The following is a 17011-nucleotide window of genomic DNA, read 5'->3' on the forward strand; positions in this document are numbered from 1 at the left end:
CCCTCACGGCGAGCCTTCGTTAGGTAGGTGCAAGTTGGTTCCTCGTATTTTGAATAGCCTAGTATCTCGAGATCCTCCTGAGACAAACATGTACCCTAGAAATTATTCCGTGGGAATGGAAACAAGCATTTGCAATGCAGTAGTTCTCGCAATTCTGAGATTTTGAGCTATTGGAATTGTAAATGACTATGCCTTTTATTTAGGTGTTTAAAAAACCTGAAATAATAAAAGGCATTGTCATTTACAATACCAATAGGTCAAAGTTTCTAAAATGCGAAACCTATTGCATTGCAAATGATTGTTGTTTACAAGCACCCAATGCTGCGCTTTCACGTTAATAGAGGCAACGCCCCTTTCTTTAGACCAGCCGAGTCTAAAGAAAGGTTTGTGCCTGCTATTAAAGTGAAAGCGCGGTATGCAGCGCTTTTATAAAAAAAAACATCTGTTTGTTAAGTTGACAAATACATGCTTTTTTTTGTTAAAGCGCCCCGTGAAAGCGCACATGGCGCACTGAAAGCTGCAGGAAAGCTTGTAGTGCCTGCAACAGGAGAAACTCATTAAAGAAAATAGTACTTACAGACTAAATAAGATGCACCGTGTAACCTCCCCATGGGAGGTTACAAATTAAGAAAAGGCGGTACTAAGGAGGGACTAACAAGCCTATTTACGACACTGACAGAAGCCAATGAAAAATATGGGCGGGGTTTCAAGTACATTCTCCATTACCACATGTCTCGCAGAGCAGCGCGCTGCTCAGGCTTGACCTAAAAAGGAAGCTAAAATGGTACACAGCAGATCAATGTATAGCTGTTTTGATAGAATTTGGAGTCAAAGAAAATAGCTGCCCTGATTACACCCAACGCAGTTTCAGCTGAGAATGTTCCAAACCTTATTTTTGTAAGTGAATTTTTACAGGTCAATTTTGGAAGCGGAATTCGTCAAACAATTCTCCTCTGTGGGAAGTAAAATGTATTAATGACCGAAGTACTCAGTTGACAAGTAAAAAGACAAAAATCAACCAACTATTTTATTCTGTTTGGTTAGCTTCAATTCTCTTAACTTTAAATGTTTGCCTCCTGAAATGGAATTCGGTAGTTCCAACTTATAAGTCAATAAAAAGGGTTTTAGAAAAAGGCTTTTGAAGATATATCTACACACGAAAACACACGTTAGAAATGTCAAAAAGTATAATACGTCAATTATTTACTGCAGACACACTTCTTTTACAAAGGTACGAAAAGGCAATACAGCTTTCATATTTAACTGTGCCAGTGTAACTTATTCACTGCTATGAGCGATTTTCACTGTATACCATGAAACAGGGACATGCCACTTAGCAGGCATAATCACATATTGTTGCTCTCAATTCTATTGCAACTCCAGAGGCCAAACACACAGTGTCTGGCGTGCCAGCTGAACGTGAATTGTTTCGTTTGGCCTGTTAGCTGAATACACGATTAAAATTGAAAAGCAGCAAGCAGGAAAACTAAAAATCAACTAAACCTGTCTAACTGAGCTAAGGAGAGTTTAGCTCAGCATTATAAACCTGCAAAGAGTCTTCTAGGAATACAGAAAGCCGAGGTCCAATTTTTTCTTATTGCTTTGCAAGGTGGCGGAGAAGCAATTATGTCTTAGGAGGCAGTCATTAATATTCTTAAAGCTGGCCTATTGCAAAGCTAATGAATGAGCGAGTTTAAGTGGGCCTTCGGGGACGCGCGCGCCGACCATATAAAGTGGGTACTTACAATGCCATAACAAGTTCATTCTTAATTCAATAAAGCATGGTTTTATTTTCAGAGTGCGCAGGTTGTCACATTACTTGGCTGGCAGCCGTGCTCAGGTAACATTCGCGGCAGGCTCCGCCGCGGCGAGCCACACACCACAGGTGACTCTCCCGAGGCCACCATGTTCTTTCACATTGGACTGTGCATGTTATATCATAACAAGAAAGGCACTTTATTATAACAAAAAGTGACGGGAGCTTGGAATTATCCTCAGAGGCCCAAGGCGGAAGACTCCCGGGTTAGGACAATGTCTTTGAACTGGTCCACCATGGCTTTCTCCTCCTCCTCGAGGTCAGCATCCTGCTTCATCTCCCACCTGAAAGAATGAAGGCACGTGTTAATCTTGCAATGAGCCGACCCGCCTCGTTAAGAGGACACAAATCATCGCTTGGAATCATTAACTTCTTGCTCGCCTATACATTAGGATTTAATGCCCACATATTTAAGGCCCGCGGTGCAGAAAAAAACGAGCACTCAGACTCGTCAATTAGAGCGCAAGGTCCCGAGTCTGCATGAATGTCTAGTCCTGGAGAAGCGGGAAAGGCGCTCAGTTGCAAAGTGGGTCACCCCTGTGAAGGCGAGGGTAAGAAGGGGGTTCGTAGGCTCTGTAGCCACTCTTAAGAAACAATCCCACCGGGCCGATTTCCCAATTGTGTACACATAGGTATGTTAATGCATTCCCCATAAATACGATCAAATTAGAGCAGTCTTTTTTTTTTTTTTTCTGGTTCATGATGAAAATATTATTCCTCTCAGAGAAATCCCCTCTGCCGCACTCCCACCAATATTGAGCCTTTTCCCTTCTCACATCTAACCTGGAAACAGATTTACTCCTGCACTCCAGCGCCAGGGTGTTTTGCGGGTGATAGTGTTCTTTAGAAATACACATAACATCATTTGGCCAAGAGTAAGTTGCCCACTGTTCCCTGGGTAGTAATGGGTTGAGGGAAGTCTGAGCCCGCCGCCAAACGCATAGTTTGTAGGTGTTCAGAACATTTCCAGTCCATTTCCGTCCTGTAACTCCTACTGTCCGCACCGGAGAGGATTTAAAACCGCGTAATATTACACCATACTCGGGTAGCATCATGCAGAAGTAAGTCCACTTATGAGTTAAATGCACGTTTCGTGAATGTTAAAAGTGAATGTGCAATTGTAAGTCAAAAATGTAACTTACCTGTTAAAATGTTTTTTGTGAAACGGTGGCAACGTGTCCGCGGCAGTGCAAGCAGCCAGAAGAAGTAGGGTTCATCTGTACTTTAGTACTATTGGTTACTTCCCACGAGCGTCAGCGGACAATGATTTATCAAACAACATGGAAACAAATTTCACATTAACACATTTTCAAACATAAAAGTATAATATAAACATTGTGATACATATTTTTTCGTTATGTATTGTTGCATTGCAGCACATCACAATAGCTCAAGTTGCAGCTCTGAGACCAAGAAAACATTGACAAATTAATAACATAAACTGATTGTACAAAGTGCTCAACGGAAGGTAATATGAGTAAACCCCATTACTCAGCATATGTGCACTACTTTTTGGTCACCAAAATGCTCAGTGATGCATATTATGGTGCACATGAATTAGCAGATAGAAAACACACTGAGGAAGATTCAAAAAAGCATTTAGGAGTACGTGCAGTTGTACTCCAAGAGTACTCTTTAGCATACTCTTATGTGCCTTTGTGAATCCGTCCTGAAATGTCCAATTCTATGTCAGCATTGGAGGCTCAGATTATGCATGTATTTCTTCCTTTTATTTTTCTCAGCAGCCGGCCAAAATCAACATTAACAGTACCACAGGACTACATTTCCCGTGAGTCCTGGCAACAAAATGTACAGAGGAACAATAAACAAACTTTCACCAAAAATTCTTTCTTCGCTGCTCAGTAGCCAGATAAGTACTGTTTCTTGACAACTGTTTATATGAGTAATGGCCATCTTTGTGGGTGTTGAGGCATTGTTCTCTGTATATATAGAGTCTAGTAGCTTGGGTGCTGTTTGCTGTGGTGCAGACATAACATTCTGTCGGATTACGTTTGTGCGCTGTGCTTCCCTCAGTTCACCTCCTGGCAGACTGTGATTTAGCTTGGCGGATAGGCACTCCGCGGCTCAGCGCGGTGAGGGACAAGCGGTACTAGAGGGTGCTCGCTCGCAAGCCACTTCTCTGCCCATCCCGCTGGATGATGTCCATGTTGGGAGTAGCGGGGAAGAGCATGCAGCGTAACGGCCTGATTCCGGGCGGCTTGACTGGGGGCTACAGGCCGACGACCCTATTGTGTTATGGCCTAGGGCCTAGGAATGATTTCAGACCACACGTGCAGTAGTGTAATGGCCAGCTTAATGCCTGCCCATGCCCAGCGCTCCGGGCTCTTTATTGGCTTACCGGCGTGCCTTCCGTGTGGACGTAGGGCACGTCCACTGTGCGCACGCTCAGGGGGAGGCTCTCTACATATCGCCTGGGACCCCCGTGACAATGGTTGGGTCCAACTCAGGCAAACACTACATTCCTCCTTTACCGAAAAATGTAAAAACCTAACAAACATGAAACTTAGCCGCAAAACATCTTTAAAGTCTCAAACGCAGTCTCTGCGGGTTTCATGAACAAAACACAAGAACAGTCTTACTTGGTCTCGGCGGAGGTACAGCCCACTCTCACTTCAGCAGTCGACAGCGGGCCACAAAATCTCGATACCTCTGGGATGGCTGCAGACATGGGCGCAGATGGTACCTGCTCTGGCTGCGCCCGTCTGGAGGGGTTTGAAACATGTCCTCAGAACAGTCTGTATCAGCCACGCCTGGGCGGCTCTGTGTTCCTTGTGACTCAAGATCTCCGTGGGCTGGCGTGTCCGAGGTGCTCCCTGTGTTTTCTGTTCTGCGTGGAGGCGTGGCCGAGGTGCTCCCTGTGTTTTCTGTTCTGCGTGGAGTATCTTCTTCCGTGGCTTCTCGAGGACCTGGGGATAACGCTGGGCGGTAGCTTCCCGGCTCGGGAAATTCTTCCTCACCTCCATCTGGGACTCTCTTAAAAAATGATACATTTCTTGTGACCTCTTCCCCGTCCCTGACCGCTGTGATCAGCGTTCCGTTGATGTTCGTGACCGTCCAAGGGTCTAACTCGAAAGGCAGGCGGAACTTTCCACCTGGGTGGCGGTCTTTCACTAGCACCCGGTCACCAATTTGGATTGGGCTGTCGGCTGCTCTCCTCTTCCGGGATGCTTCGCGATTGGTTTTTGTTCTCTGTTCCATGGACCGGTTAGGCCGGGTTGGTGATGACGCCCACATGGGATGGTGTAGGATGGTGTCTGTGACTGTTCTGCCAAAACAGAGGCGGCTTGGAGGAACCCCTGTGGTGCAGTGGGGCGTCAGCCTGTATTCGCGTAGGAATTGATAGAGGGCTAGCTCTAGGCCCTGGCCGTCCGCCAGTGCGATCTGAATGGTCTTGTTCAGAGTCCTCATTAGCCTCTCGACTTCCCCGTTAGCTTGAGGCCACCTCGGGGTTATGCGTCGGTGCTTGATACGGTGGGATTGCAGGTAATCAGCTAACTCGGCGCCATTGAAAGGTGGACCATTGTCCGTGCGCAGTTCCCCAATGAGGCCATAGGTGGCAATTATCTTTTCCAGCTTGGGAATTACCGCGGAGGCGGCAGTCGAGGACAGGATCTCCACCTCGGGGTACCGTGAGAAGTCATCCATCACCACCAACATGTATTTCCCCCCGGGGAGACTGCCGAAATCTGCACTAGCTCGCACCCATGGAGACGTCGGTCCTTCCTCAGTGATCACTGGCGCCGGAGGGTTGGGTAGGCTGGTCGCTAAATACACCGGACATCGCTGGACGATTGTTTCCACTATTTTATCAAGGCCTGGGAACCAGAGTTTGCTCCGAAGGCGGTTCTTTGACTTTACAATGCCTTGGTGCGTGCCATGCGCCAGGAGGGCTGCCTGTTGGTGAGACAGTCAGGTAGCACCAGGCGGGGGCCTCTCAAGAGGCATCCTTCCTGAGACACGGACAGTTCGTTCCGGACTTGGTGGAGCGCCTTTAGCGTTGCTTGGTCACCAGGCGTGCGGAAGGACGATGGGCTTTGGAGTGGCTTCCAGTTGCCTGACGTGACGGCCTGGATGGAGATCTAGAGGCAGTCGTCGTATTTGGTGGCTCGCGCCACTTCCTCCAGGGAGATTGGCAGGGGCCTTGACTTTTCTACGATCATCCTGACATACTCTTCAGTGGCCGCGGCTTATGCAGCTTCCGAGTCAGTGGCTGGGCGGGCGTGTCTCGATAAGAAGTCGGCTGGATTTCGGGTGCCTGGTCGATACTCCACGGTGAGCTGGAATTCCTGGAGCTGGAGCACCCATTTTTCAATTCGAGGAGGAGGACGTGAAGAGGAGCCTTGGAGCAGCGGGACGAGAGGTTTGTGATCTGTGATTACCACAAAAGGGTGCCCATACAGATAGATGTGGAAGTGCCGGCACCCCCACAGGATGGCGATGGCCTCCCTTTCAATCTGCGAGTATCGCTGTTCCGTTGGTGTGAGGGTCCTGCTTGCATATGCGATGGGGGCCCATTCTCCGCATGCCTGTTGCTGGGTTAGCACGGCCCCTAGGCCTGTCGGGCTGGCGTCCACTACAAGTTGAGATTCGTTTCGGGGATCGAAGTAGGCTAGGGTCGTGTCAGCTGAGAGCGCCGCCTTGATTTTCTGGAATGACTCTTGCTGTTCCGGACCCCACTCCCAGGTGGCAGCGGCTTTTGTGAGGTCACGGAGGGGGCCGGTGAGGTCGGACAAATTCTTGATGAACCTCCCGCAGTAGGTGACCATCCCGAGGAAGCAGCGAACTGCTGTCACCGACGTGGGCGCGGGGGCTGCGTGGATGTTATTGACCGTTTCTGGGTCCGGGCCTATTCCCTGGTCGGAGAATCTGTAGCCAAAAAAACTAATATCCTTACGTAGGAAGTCGCACTTCTCTCTGTGGAGGGTCAACCCTCTCTCTTGAAGCCGGGTAAACACTGCCTGGAGGCGTTGGATGTGTTCATCCAAGGTTGGTGCATGGACCAAAATGTCGTCACTGACATTTAAGACGCTGTCTAGCCCTTGCAGGACGTTCTGGATGATATTTTGAAACACCTCCGCTGCACTCGATATCCCAAAGTTGAGCCGGGTGTACCGCCAGAGGCCAGCGTGGGTGGAGAACGTGGTAATCGGGCGCGAATCAGGGTGTAGGGGAATCTGGTGGTACCCAGACCTCAGGTCCATCTTTGAGAACCACTTTGAGCCAGACAACTCTCCGACTATGTCGTCTATGGTTGGTGTCAGGTGGCGCTCGCGCTTGATAGCAAGGTTGGGGATGCGCATGTCCACACAGATCCGCACGGCGTCTGGCTGCTTCGGCTTCTTGGCTACCACCATGGGCGACACCTAGGGAGTGGGCCCGCTTACCCTTTCGATGCTTCCAGCTTGCTCGAGTACCCGCAGTTCCGCTTCAACCTTGGGTCGTAGGTGGAACGCAATGCGTCGGTGCCGGAGGGCTACAGGGGCGACCGATTTGTCTATGTGGAGGTGGATGGCGGGTCCCTTCAAACAGCCGATACCTTCAAATAGTGATGTGTGTTTTAGCACTAGATGGTCAAGGCTGCGGGCTTGGACTGTGAGTGCAAAGTGGATCAGCCCGAGGTCTTGGGCTGTTCTGCAACCAAGCAGGAACCCTGATCCCTCTTGCGACACATAGATCTTGGTTTGCAGGCGTGTGGCGTCGTGGGACAGATCCGTCCGGAACATCCCGCACAGGTGTAGCGGGCGACTGGTGCCGTATGCGTACACTTGTACCCTCGTGGGATGGAGTGCCGGGGCATTCTCTAGAGTCCGGTACACGCTGGCGGCCATCAGGTTGATTGACGCGCCTGTGTCGATCAAGGCCGCTACTGCTTGGTCTTGCACGTTGACTGTGCACATGGGTTCTGCAGATGGTGCAGCTGCCAGGGTGTGAAGCACCCGCACGACATGGACGGAGGCTGCGTCTGCTTCATCGTCGTCCATGTCACTGCTGGTAGATGTGCTGGGTAGCGGCTCTAACTGTCTTACCCTTCTGGGTGGGCCACTCTGCTACTTCTTCGGTGCCGACAGACATACACTTGCGAAGTGGTTGGCTTCCCCGCATGCGCTGCAGACCTTGCCTTGTGCCAGGCATGCTCCTCTGTGGGGCGTCGCGCTTCCGCACCACACGCAGGCGCGGCCGGGGGAGGGCTAAGCCAGTCTTGGGTTTCTTCGCCGGGGTTGATTCGTGTGGTTCTCGGTGGCGTCGGTCTTGAGGGCGCACACTGGCTCTGTCTTGATTGTGACCGCCGGCTTTGGCTCCATGTGCGCGGCTCTAGCCTTGGACAACTCCTTTGATCGCCCTAGTACGAGGATGTCGCGCATGGGCATGTTGTCCGCCTCCAATACCCTCTCGCGCAGCTTCGAAGACGCACAGCCCTGGATGAATTGGGCACGGATCTCGTCGTCCACATCGGGGAGGGTGCACGTGCTGGCTAGCTTCTTCAACCTTGCGTAAAAAACGTCTACTGACTCATCCGGGAGCTGGCGGGCCTGGCGGAGCAGGAATCTTTCATAGTCAGCGCTAGCGAAAGGTTCAAAATACGCCGTAATGGCATCGCGCAACGTGGTATATGTTCTGGGCGGGCCACTTCGGTTACGTCTTTCGATATGTCGTGGATTGCTTCTCCTCCTAGGTGTAACAGCATGGCACGCCGCCGCTCAGCCGCGACTTCCGCCGCCACAAAGTAGTTCTCCAGTCATTCCACCCACTTCTTCCACCGTTGCCGGTGACTGCGAACGGCTCCAGGGGGGACACGTTGGCCATGGCCGCTGAGGATGGGCACGGCAGCAGGGGGGGCCTCACCTGCACACCTCAGGGAAGGTACACCCGTCTTCCGGGCGTCGTACGCGGGTTCTTAGGGCTGCCTCGATGCCCAGGGGCATCCGGGAGGGCAGGAGGAGCGACCAGGGGCCTCCAAAGTGATGAATCGGTATCTCACGTGAGATGCATGAGAAACGGCAGGTCTAGTTGTCGCGTTGCACGCGAGAAGCGTGAGGGATGGCAGGCCGGTCGCGTTGTTCCACGGGTGCAGGCTCTGCTGGGACAGAAAGCTCCCGGGCAGGCAGGAGGCAGTCGCAGGGGGCCGGAGGGGCTTGCAGTGAGTTCGGCCAGGCGGGGGAGGCAGGCAGCAAGTCCGGGCAGGGTGTGCACAGCCTGGGGACAGCTGGGGCCACACGCGGGCAGGAACACGACCTCAGTAGGAGGGAAGTCGATCCGCTCCTTGGGCAAGAGCGTGAGGCGGCGGTGCATGCGATGGGGTGGTTAGACCAACTCGTCGCCAATGTCGTGTTATGGCCTAGGGCCTAGGAATGATTTCAGACCACACGTGCAGTAGTGTAATGGCCAGCTTAATGCCTGCCCACGCCCAGCGCTCCGGGCTCTTTATTGGCTTACCGGCGGGCCTTCCGTGTGGACGTAGGGCACGTCCACTGTGCGCACGCTCAGGGGGAGGCTCTCTACATATCACCTGGGACCCCCGTGACAATGGATGGGTCCAACTCAGGCAAATACTACAGACCCCGACAGCATCGGTTAGGAATACTGTGAGGCAAAATGAACAAGGAGCCTGCCTGATATATTTCACAGGTATGGGTCAACACGAGACATTACCATCCCTGCTTCCTTTAACCACTGGACTTTCAAACAGCTACTATGGACAAAGGGGATTGTGTCAGATATTGTTTGTCTGTTTTTTTCTTGCCAGTTTTAAAGATTTAAAGCGATCCTGAGCAACATGGAGGAATTCCAAGGGACCACACAGGGAAAATAGCCTCTGAATGAGGAGTTTGTAGATGCTATTGACGTGTCCCTTCTAATGGCTGTCTTTAATGCCATGGAACATCTGGGCAAGCAAAGTATGCCCAGTATGAGCTCCCTGCTGGGAGAGAACTTCTGGTCTTCATGGACCTTCACAGAGGTTCCCGATCTGGGAGGAATGTCCACAGCTAATGCTGTTCCATCATCCCCCAATCATCAGATGCCTTTGACAGGTTATGCCAGGCATTCCTCAAGAGGTAGGCTGGGGCCCTTGAGAAGGACGATGGGGTTACCCTGGTCAATGCTCCGCCTGAGGGCTGTACTTTTCCACAGGGGCATACCTGTGGTGATGGGGACACTGATCAAAACGAACATTGGGGAGATGAATCCGGTCCTAGTAAATCTTGAAGACTGGAAGGGGGTCCCAAACGCCATAAGTTAGTGGCAGATCCCAAGTGGGTAGGAGACGCTGGAAAATCCTCACATGGGATGTTAAATCTAGATTAAATTTACCGTCTGCGCTCGGCGGATACGTCCCCAGCGTCAAAGGTGGCAGAGTATGATGCGAGTAGGATCAGAAAACCTCTGAACAAAGAGGTGAAGGGCAGACTGGGGGTGGAGTGTCCTTGCTTGATTTTAGAGGGGAAGGTAGCCCACACTGCAGACATTGATGGGAAAATAGCCACGTTTGTGGCAAAATTTATGAAATACCGTAAGAAGGGCACATATCATCCTGACAGGTGTGCCAGGAAAACTCCTGTACACATTAGGAGCCTAACCAAAATCTTAGATATGCAAGAGGAGGCAAAGGATACTGGCAACTTGATTGATCCTGCCTTAATGTGGGGATGGGCACAGTGTGCCATACGATTTTTAGATAATGCAAATTGTGCCCTCTCAACAATGAAGTACCATTCTCTCCTAATCAAGATAGACCCCAAGCTAGGGGAATTGGCTACTACCATAGACTGTGCAGTGGCAGATGGGTGCCTCTCTGGGGACCCCTTCGTTAAGGAGTTGAGTCGGTTTGCTACCACTTACTCCTTGCATGATAAGGTGCAGCAATCCATCAAAAAGGTCTTTGTCACAAAGATTTTTGGTGGGACCGATAGAGGCAGGAGACGCTCCACTGGCCACACGTAAACTTCAGCCTCTCAGAAGTTCCAGGGACAGAAAAAGTACCAGTGGCAAGACCACAGGAAATTTGGGGGTTTCTGCCCTACCAGAGGAACTGGTAAAGGAGGGCGAGGAGAATTTTGTGGCGCAGCCAGTGCGCAGGTTGGAATTTCAGGTAAGGAGTACCCCTTCTACTCTACCAAAAGGGGTGGCAGGCTGACACTTTTTCTTCCCAAGTGGAGAGAGGTCACCACGGATGCTTGGGTGCTCCTGACGGTGGCAGGTTTCCATATAGAGTTTTTACGGAACTCTGGTACAGCAACAAAGACCCAACCCACTTTTCTTTTCAGAAGAAGAGTTCTTACTGGTAGATCAAGAAGTGCATGACATGCTACTCAAAGAGGCGATAATCCCAACCCTTCTTCATCTCAGAGATTTCCTCAGTAACATATTTTTGTCTTAGAAAAAGCATTAAGGGTTCAGGCCAGTGATCAATTAAAGGGGTTTCAATGAATGGTTGGTGTATCACCATTTCAAGATGGAGGGGATATACCTCCTGCAGGAGGTGTTGTTACCAAATGGCTGGATGGTAAGGCTGGTATCTGGATTTAAAAGATACCTACTTCACCATTCCCAGATTCACTCCCCACAGATGCTTTCTGGAATTTCAGTGGCTACATCAGGTATACAAGTTCGTAGCACTGCCGTTCGGACTTTCCTCTGTTCTTCGTGTTTTACCAAAGTGCTAAAACCGATGGTGCAACTCTTGCGCTCCGCTCCAGAGGTCAGACTGATTGTCTATCTGGATGATATTCTCATCATGGCACAGGATCCGGGTCAGCTGTGCCACAACCTGGCTCTGGCTCAGTCTCTCTTTCAGGAGCTGGGATTCATTGTCAACATGCAGAAGTCAGTGTGTGTTCCTGTACAGAACATTGTTTTTCTAGGGGTTCTCAAAGATTCAGTTCAACAAACCTTGCAACTCACACAGAGAAAGATAACTCTCATTCGCAAAGTGCTACAGAAGTCTCTGACCTGGGAGAAATTCTCTCTGAGATATTTGGCCAGGATAGTGGGACTATTGGCCTCATCATCGATTGAGGTGATTTTCCTCGACCACTCTACTATGGAGCCCTAGAAAGACTGAAGGCAGTCCATCTGCACAGAGGTTTAACGTATGCTGCAGAGATCGCTCTCTCTTGGGAGACCAGAGACGACCTGCAATGCAATGGCAGCTCAAGCACATGGAGGCAAGCAAAGGCAGGGCAATTTTTGATTTCACGCCGTACCTCGTAATAGATCAGGATGCAAACAGAACGGACTCAGGTGCCCAATACAGAGATATAACCACTGGAGGTCAGTGGTCGAAACAAGAGAGCCAGTTGTATAACAACTATCTGGAACTTTAGGTGGGCTCCTTTGCTGTGAGGTGTCTTATGAAAGAGAAAGCTTCTTGTGCTATTCTGCTGAAAATTAACAATGTATCAGCAGTCTGATACATAAACCACCTGGGCGGAACACAGTCAAAAGCAGTGGCAGACTTGGTCAGGGGCTTCTGACAATTTTGTCTTTTTGCCTCTGAGGGAGGTTGGATTCCATTGTGGACTGGAACTCTAGATACCTAAGGGATTTCAGCTCATGCAAACTGGGTCCTTTGATGTTCAACGATCTCAGCAGCGGTAGAGCTCATGCAAAATAGACCTTTTTGCCTCCAAACTGGGCGCTCAACTCCCAAGTTTCTCTAGCTGGAGGCAAGACCCAATGGTGGATGCAAGAGATGCGTTTCTCTAGGACTGGAGTTAGGTACTGGGGTATGCTTTTCCCCATTTTTGATAATACCCAGGCTGACAACCCAGGTCAGGAAGCAGCAGGTGACAGTGGTCTTATTGGAACTACAATGGAGATTGCAAGCATGGTTTCCAGCTCTTCTGGAACTTTCTTGGGATTTTCCAATCCTACTTCTCCAGAGTCCTCACAAAGCTTTCGGAGTTCGCCTCCTCATCAGGCAGGTTTGGGCTGACTCCACATCCAGATGATATGGTTCAGCTTGGCACCGATAATCCAGTTGGTGAGGGGATAGAATCTCGATCTCATGGGGGCAGAGAAAGTCTACAATCTTAATTTTCTGTCAGAATTGTCAGAGGAAGGCATGGCTTAACACAATGTTAACACATTCACATTAGTTATTTTTGCGGGCCATGTGCCTCTTAATGGTATTGCAGTGGGAAAGTACCCCTTAGTATGTAAACTTTTAAAAGAGATTCACTTTTCAATCCCTTCAGAGCCACGATACTCACAGCTCTGGGATGTGAACGTGGTTCTGAGAATCTTGACTGATTGGGCAGATAACAGTTGCTTATCCAGGAAGCAATTATCAGGTAAGTTGACTATGCTCATACGCTTGAAATCTTGCAAGATGGTATCAGATGTGCGAGCTTGGGATATTTAATCCTGCATGTTTACTCCGGAAGGGCTCACTTTCACTGTCTGTAGGCATACCAAATCGCATACCGGTCTGTCCATTATCCGTCCATTATCTAGCCTTCGCAGATAACCCAAAGTTTTGTGTGGTCAGATGGGAGTATGAGGCGGTTACAGAAGAACTAAGACCTCCGGGTACCCAACAATTGTTAATAGAAATTTGGCAGCTTTATAAACCTGTCCCCTCTCCCACAACAGCTAGATGGGTAAGGTGGATTATGACTGAAGCAGGCAACTTTTGGAGCCCACTCTGTTGGAGGAGGGCATGGTATCCAAAGCATTCTCTTAGAGGAGGCTGACTGGTTGTCACACTTCACGTTTAAGACATTTTATTTCAAATAGCATCTTTGGTTGTCAGTAAGCTTTGAACTTGCATAATCTGAGCCTCCGGTCCTAATATAGAATATACATTTTCCTAGCTATTGTGAAGGAAAGTTTCAATTCTATTAAGGACTCGGAGGCGAGGAATATCCCACCCGACATGGTATGCTACAGAATGTGACCCGCCCGGTGGATACAGTGGATCTCCTTTTGGTATAAGTACTGTGATTTTGATATTTCATACATTTAAACAGTTGATGAGTTGTTGACTGCATACAAGCTCTTCGTATGGCTATTGTCTATGCTATAATTTTGGGTCTGCTGGATGTTTACCTCAAGATATTTTCTTTTCTTAAAAAATTTCTTTTTTTTCAGGATCATGACAAAAAGTACTGGTGGAGTTTCTGCACGAAGAAAGAGGAAGTGTACTTTTCCTTATAAATTGTTTTATTTGAAAGGAGGGCAAGCTGATTGGTGGACTTATTATTATTATTATTATTATTATTAAAACTTATATAGCGCACAGCTACCCTGGGGCATCCCGGCGCTATGAACAGTGCATCAACCGTGGGGCCATGGAATAAAGATAGCGACTCACAGGGGAAACAGATGTGTTTTCAAGCCTCTGCGAAAACGCAGGGTACAGGTCTCAGCTCGGAGTTTTAATGGGAGGGAGTTCCAGAGCATTGCTGTATGCACAGAGAATCGCCTCCCTCCCGTGCGTGATCTTTTTACTCTCGGGACCTGGAGCAGACACCTCTGGTCAGACCTCAGTGCTCTATTCGCTTTATAAGGTACTACCAAGCTCCCTAAAAGAGGAGGCCCGCCGCCCTGGAATGTTTTATGGGCGATGGACAGTGCCTTGAACTGTACTCTCTCCCGCACCGGTAACCAGTGCAGTGCCTTGAGAGCGGGTCTGGCGGATTCTGTTCGGGGGATACCCATAAGGAGTCTAGCTGCCGCGTTTTGCACCTGCTGAAGCTTGTTAAAAGTCGATTCAGGGGCGCCCAGAAACAGACTGTTGCTGTAATCAAGGCGAGATGTTATCAAACCCTGAATCAACAACTTCCTTGATGGAAAAGGAAGAAGCGGAAGAATTTTCCGCGCAGCCCGCAGCAGGGCAAAACAGACTCCCGCAGTTCTTTTGGCGTGAGTTCTAAGGGAAAGATCTTGCTCCAGCCAGACTCCTAAGCTCTTGATCTCCTCTTTCATGGTTGGAAAGTCACCCATACAGCTTGGCCAACATGAAGGTGACAGTGGTGGCGCTTTGTTTCCAAGCAGCATGATCTCTGTTTTAGAGCCGTTCAGCTTCAGGGCTGAACTGCTCATCCAGGTGTGGACGTCCGCCAGACATGAGTACAACAAGTCAGGGTTCTCCACCAGTTGAGGAAGGGCGACCACAAGCTGAGTATCATCAGCATAGCTGATGATTTTGATGTTATAAGGGGTCACCACATCCTCCAGGGGGGCCATATAGACATTAAATAATGTCGGGCTCAGGGACGAGCCCTGCGGCACCCCCCACTGGAGAGAAATAGATGGAGACTTGTTGCTTCCTTCCCAGACCTGATAGGAACGGTCTTCCAGAAATGAGCAGAGCCATTTCAGGGCGACACCTGCCACACCCACCTTTGACAGCCGTTGGGTCAACACCTGATGGTCAACGGTGTCGAATGCCGCACTCAGATCCAGGAGGATCACTGCCACTGATCCTCCCGAATCTAAGATGCGCCTCGATTCCTCAACGACCGCCAGGAGGGCCGTGTCGGTGCCATGGCCGGGACGGAAGCCGGTCTGCGAGTCTCGGAGCAGACCATTTGACTCAAGAAAGTTGGACAGTCGATGGTTAGCAAGTTTCTCAGCAATTTTGCTGAGACCTGGCAACAGAGAAATGGGCCTAAAATTGGCCAGCTCAGCCGCGTCAAGGTTAGATTTTTTTAGAAGAGCCTTGACCACGGCTTTTTTCCAGGTGGGTGGCACCAGACCACGAGAGAAGGAGGCGTTGATCACGTTCGTAATGGGCCCAACCACAGCGAATGCCGCTTGTTTTAGGATTTTAAAAGGGACAGGGTCCATGGGGGAACCGCTTTTTATGGAAACTATAGCTTTTAATGTTTCACTTTCTGAAACTGGGCCGAACATGTCAAGGGAGAAAGGACACTCTTTTATCCCCACAGGGAGGGGTTCTTCTTGAATCCCATGAAATATAGCAACCTGGGGTAAAGAGTCTAGTATTTTTACTATTTTAGTGTGGAAAAAATTGGCCAACTCCTTACACCTCTCAGGGTCATGGGTGACTGCTGGCTCTGGAACTTTTAGCAGTTCTTGCACCACCTTAAAGGTCTCCCTGGAGGAGTTTGAGGCAAGTTGTATTCGCTCCTCAAAAAATTGTGCTTTTGCCAGGCGGAGGGCCGCTTTATAGGCTCTCATCGCTGTCCAGTAGTCCTTGCGCCTGGCCGCATCAAATTTCTTCCTCCAGGCCCTTTCCAGTTTCTTACATCCTTTCTTAAGCAGGCGGAGCTCAGCCGTGAACCAGGGGGCGGAACCCACTCGTTTCTCCCTCTTCTGTAGGGTTTTCACCGGTATGAAGCCATCAAGCGAGGCAGTCAACCATCGGTTGAGGTCAGCATCTCCTTGAATCGGGTCTGCCTCAGCTACGGGTTGTGAATTTGCCAGGGCCTGAGTCCAGTCACCGATCGGTAGTCTGGACCATATACGGTCCACCACCACCTCTTGAAATGTCGGTTTAGAGGGCAGATTGATTTGCCATTCCATCGACACTAAGAAGTGATCTGACCATGGGAGCGGAAGAGCTGGTCTGGCCCTCAGCCGAGGGATGTTCGAAAATACCGGATCCAGCAAATGGCCCTTCACGTGGGTGGCTCCTGTGTTGACTAACCGGAGCTCACAAGCAGATAGATCTCCTTTGAGGTCTGCCGCGATCATATCCGCAGTGTCCTCAAAGTGCAGGTTCAGGTCCCCTAGCACAATGAAGGAAGATGTGGATGTTGCCAAGAGGGTGACCGTTTCCATCACAGAGCTTACGAAGTTGCCGACCTTACCCGGGGGTCTATAAATCAGCAGGCCAGCCAATGTAACCGTTGGTGATACCTGTATGGAAAAGTGGCAACTCTCACAATCTGCCACCAAGCCCCTCCAGACCCTGCAATTAAGGTTATCACGATAGATAACGGCAAGTCCACCCCCTCGTCCCTCAGATCTATCCAAATGACCGATAAGGTACCTTGGAGGGAGGGCAAGTACAATGTCCGCATCAGAACTAGAAGTAATCCACGTTTCCGACAGAAACAAGATGTCTAGTTCGTGCTCTTGAATAAGAATGTTAATTTCTACGGCATGACACGGAAGTGACCTGCAATTAAGCATGCCCCATAGTACAGTACTTGTATCAGGAGGAGGATGAAGCAATGCGTCCAATCCTCGTGGGGGGAGTATCCA

At 49.8% G+C, this 17011-nt stretch overlaps 1 protein-coding gene across 2 annotated transcripts in view; it reads right to left on the minus strand.

Moving 5' to 3' along the window:
- Positions 1-271: 271 nt before the first annotated feature.
- The window catches only part of KIAA0825 (KIAA0825 ortholog), a 2097552-nt gene continuing 2080812 nt past the window's right edge, over positions 272-17011 (minus strand). For both annotated transcript variants that reach the window (XM_085632475.1, XM_085632476.1), the window contains exon 21: positions 272-2100. In XM_085632475.1, the coding sequence (XP_085488601.1) occupies positions 1995-2100 (106 nt within the window). In that variant the 3' untranslated portion in view covers positions 272-1994. The remainder of the gene's footprint in view (positions 2101-17011) is intronic.

This window comes from Triturus cristatus, chromosome 2_1 (assembly GCF_964204655.1).
Source record: "Triturus cristatus chromosome 2_1, aTriCri1.1, whole genome shotgun sequence".
NCBI classification, from domain to species: domain Eukaryota; kingdom Metazoa; phylum Chordata; class Amphibia; order Caudata; family Salamandridae; genus Triturus; species Triturus cristatus.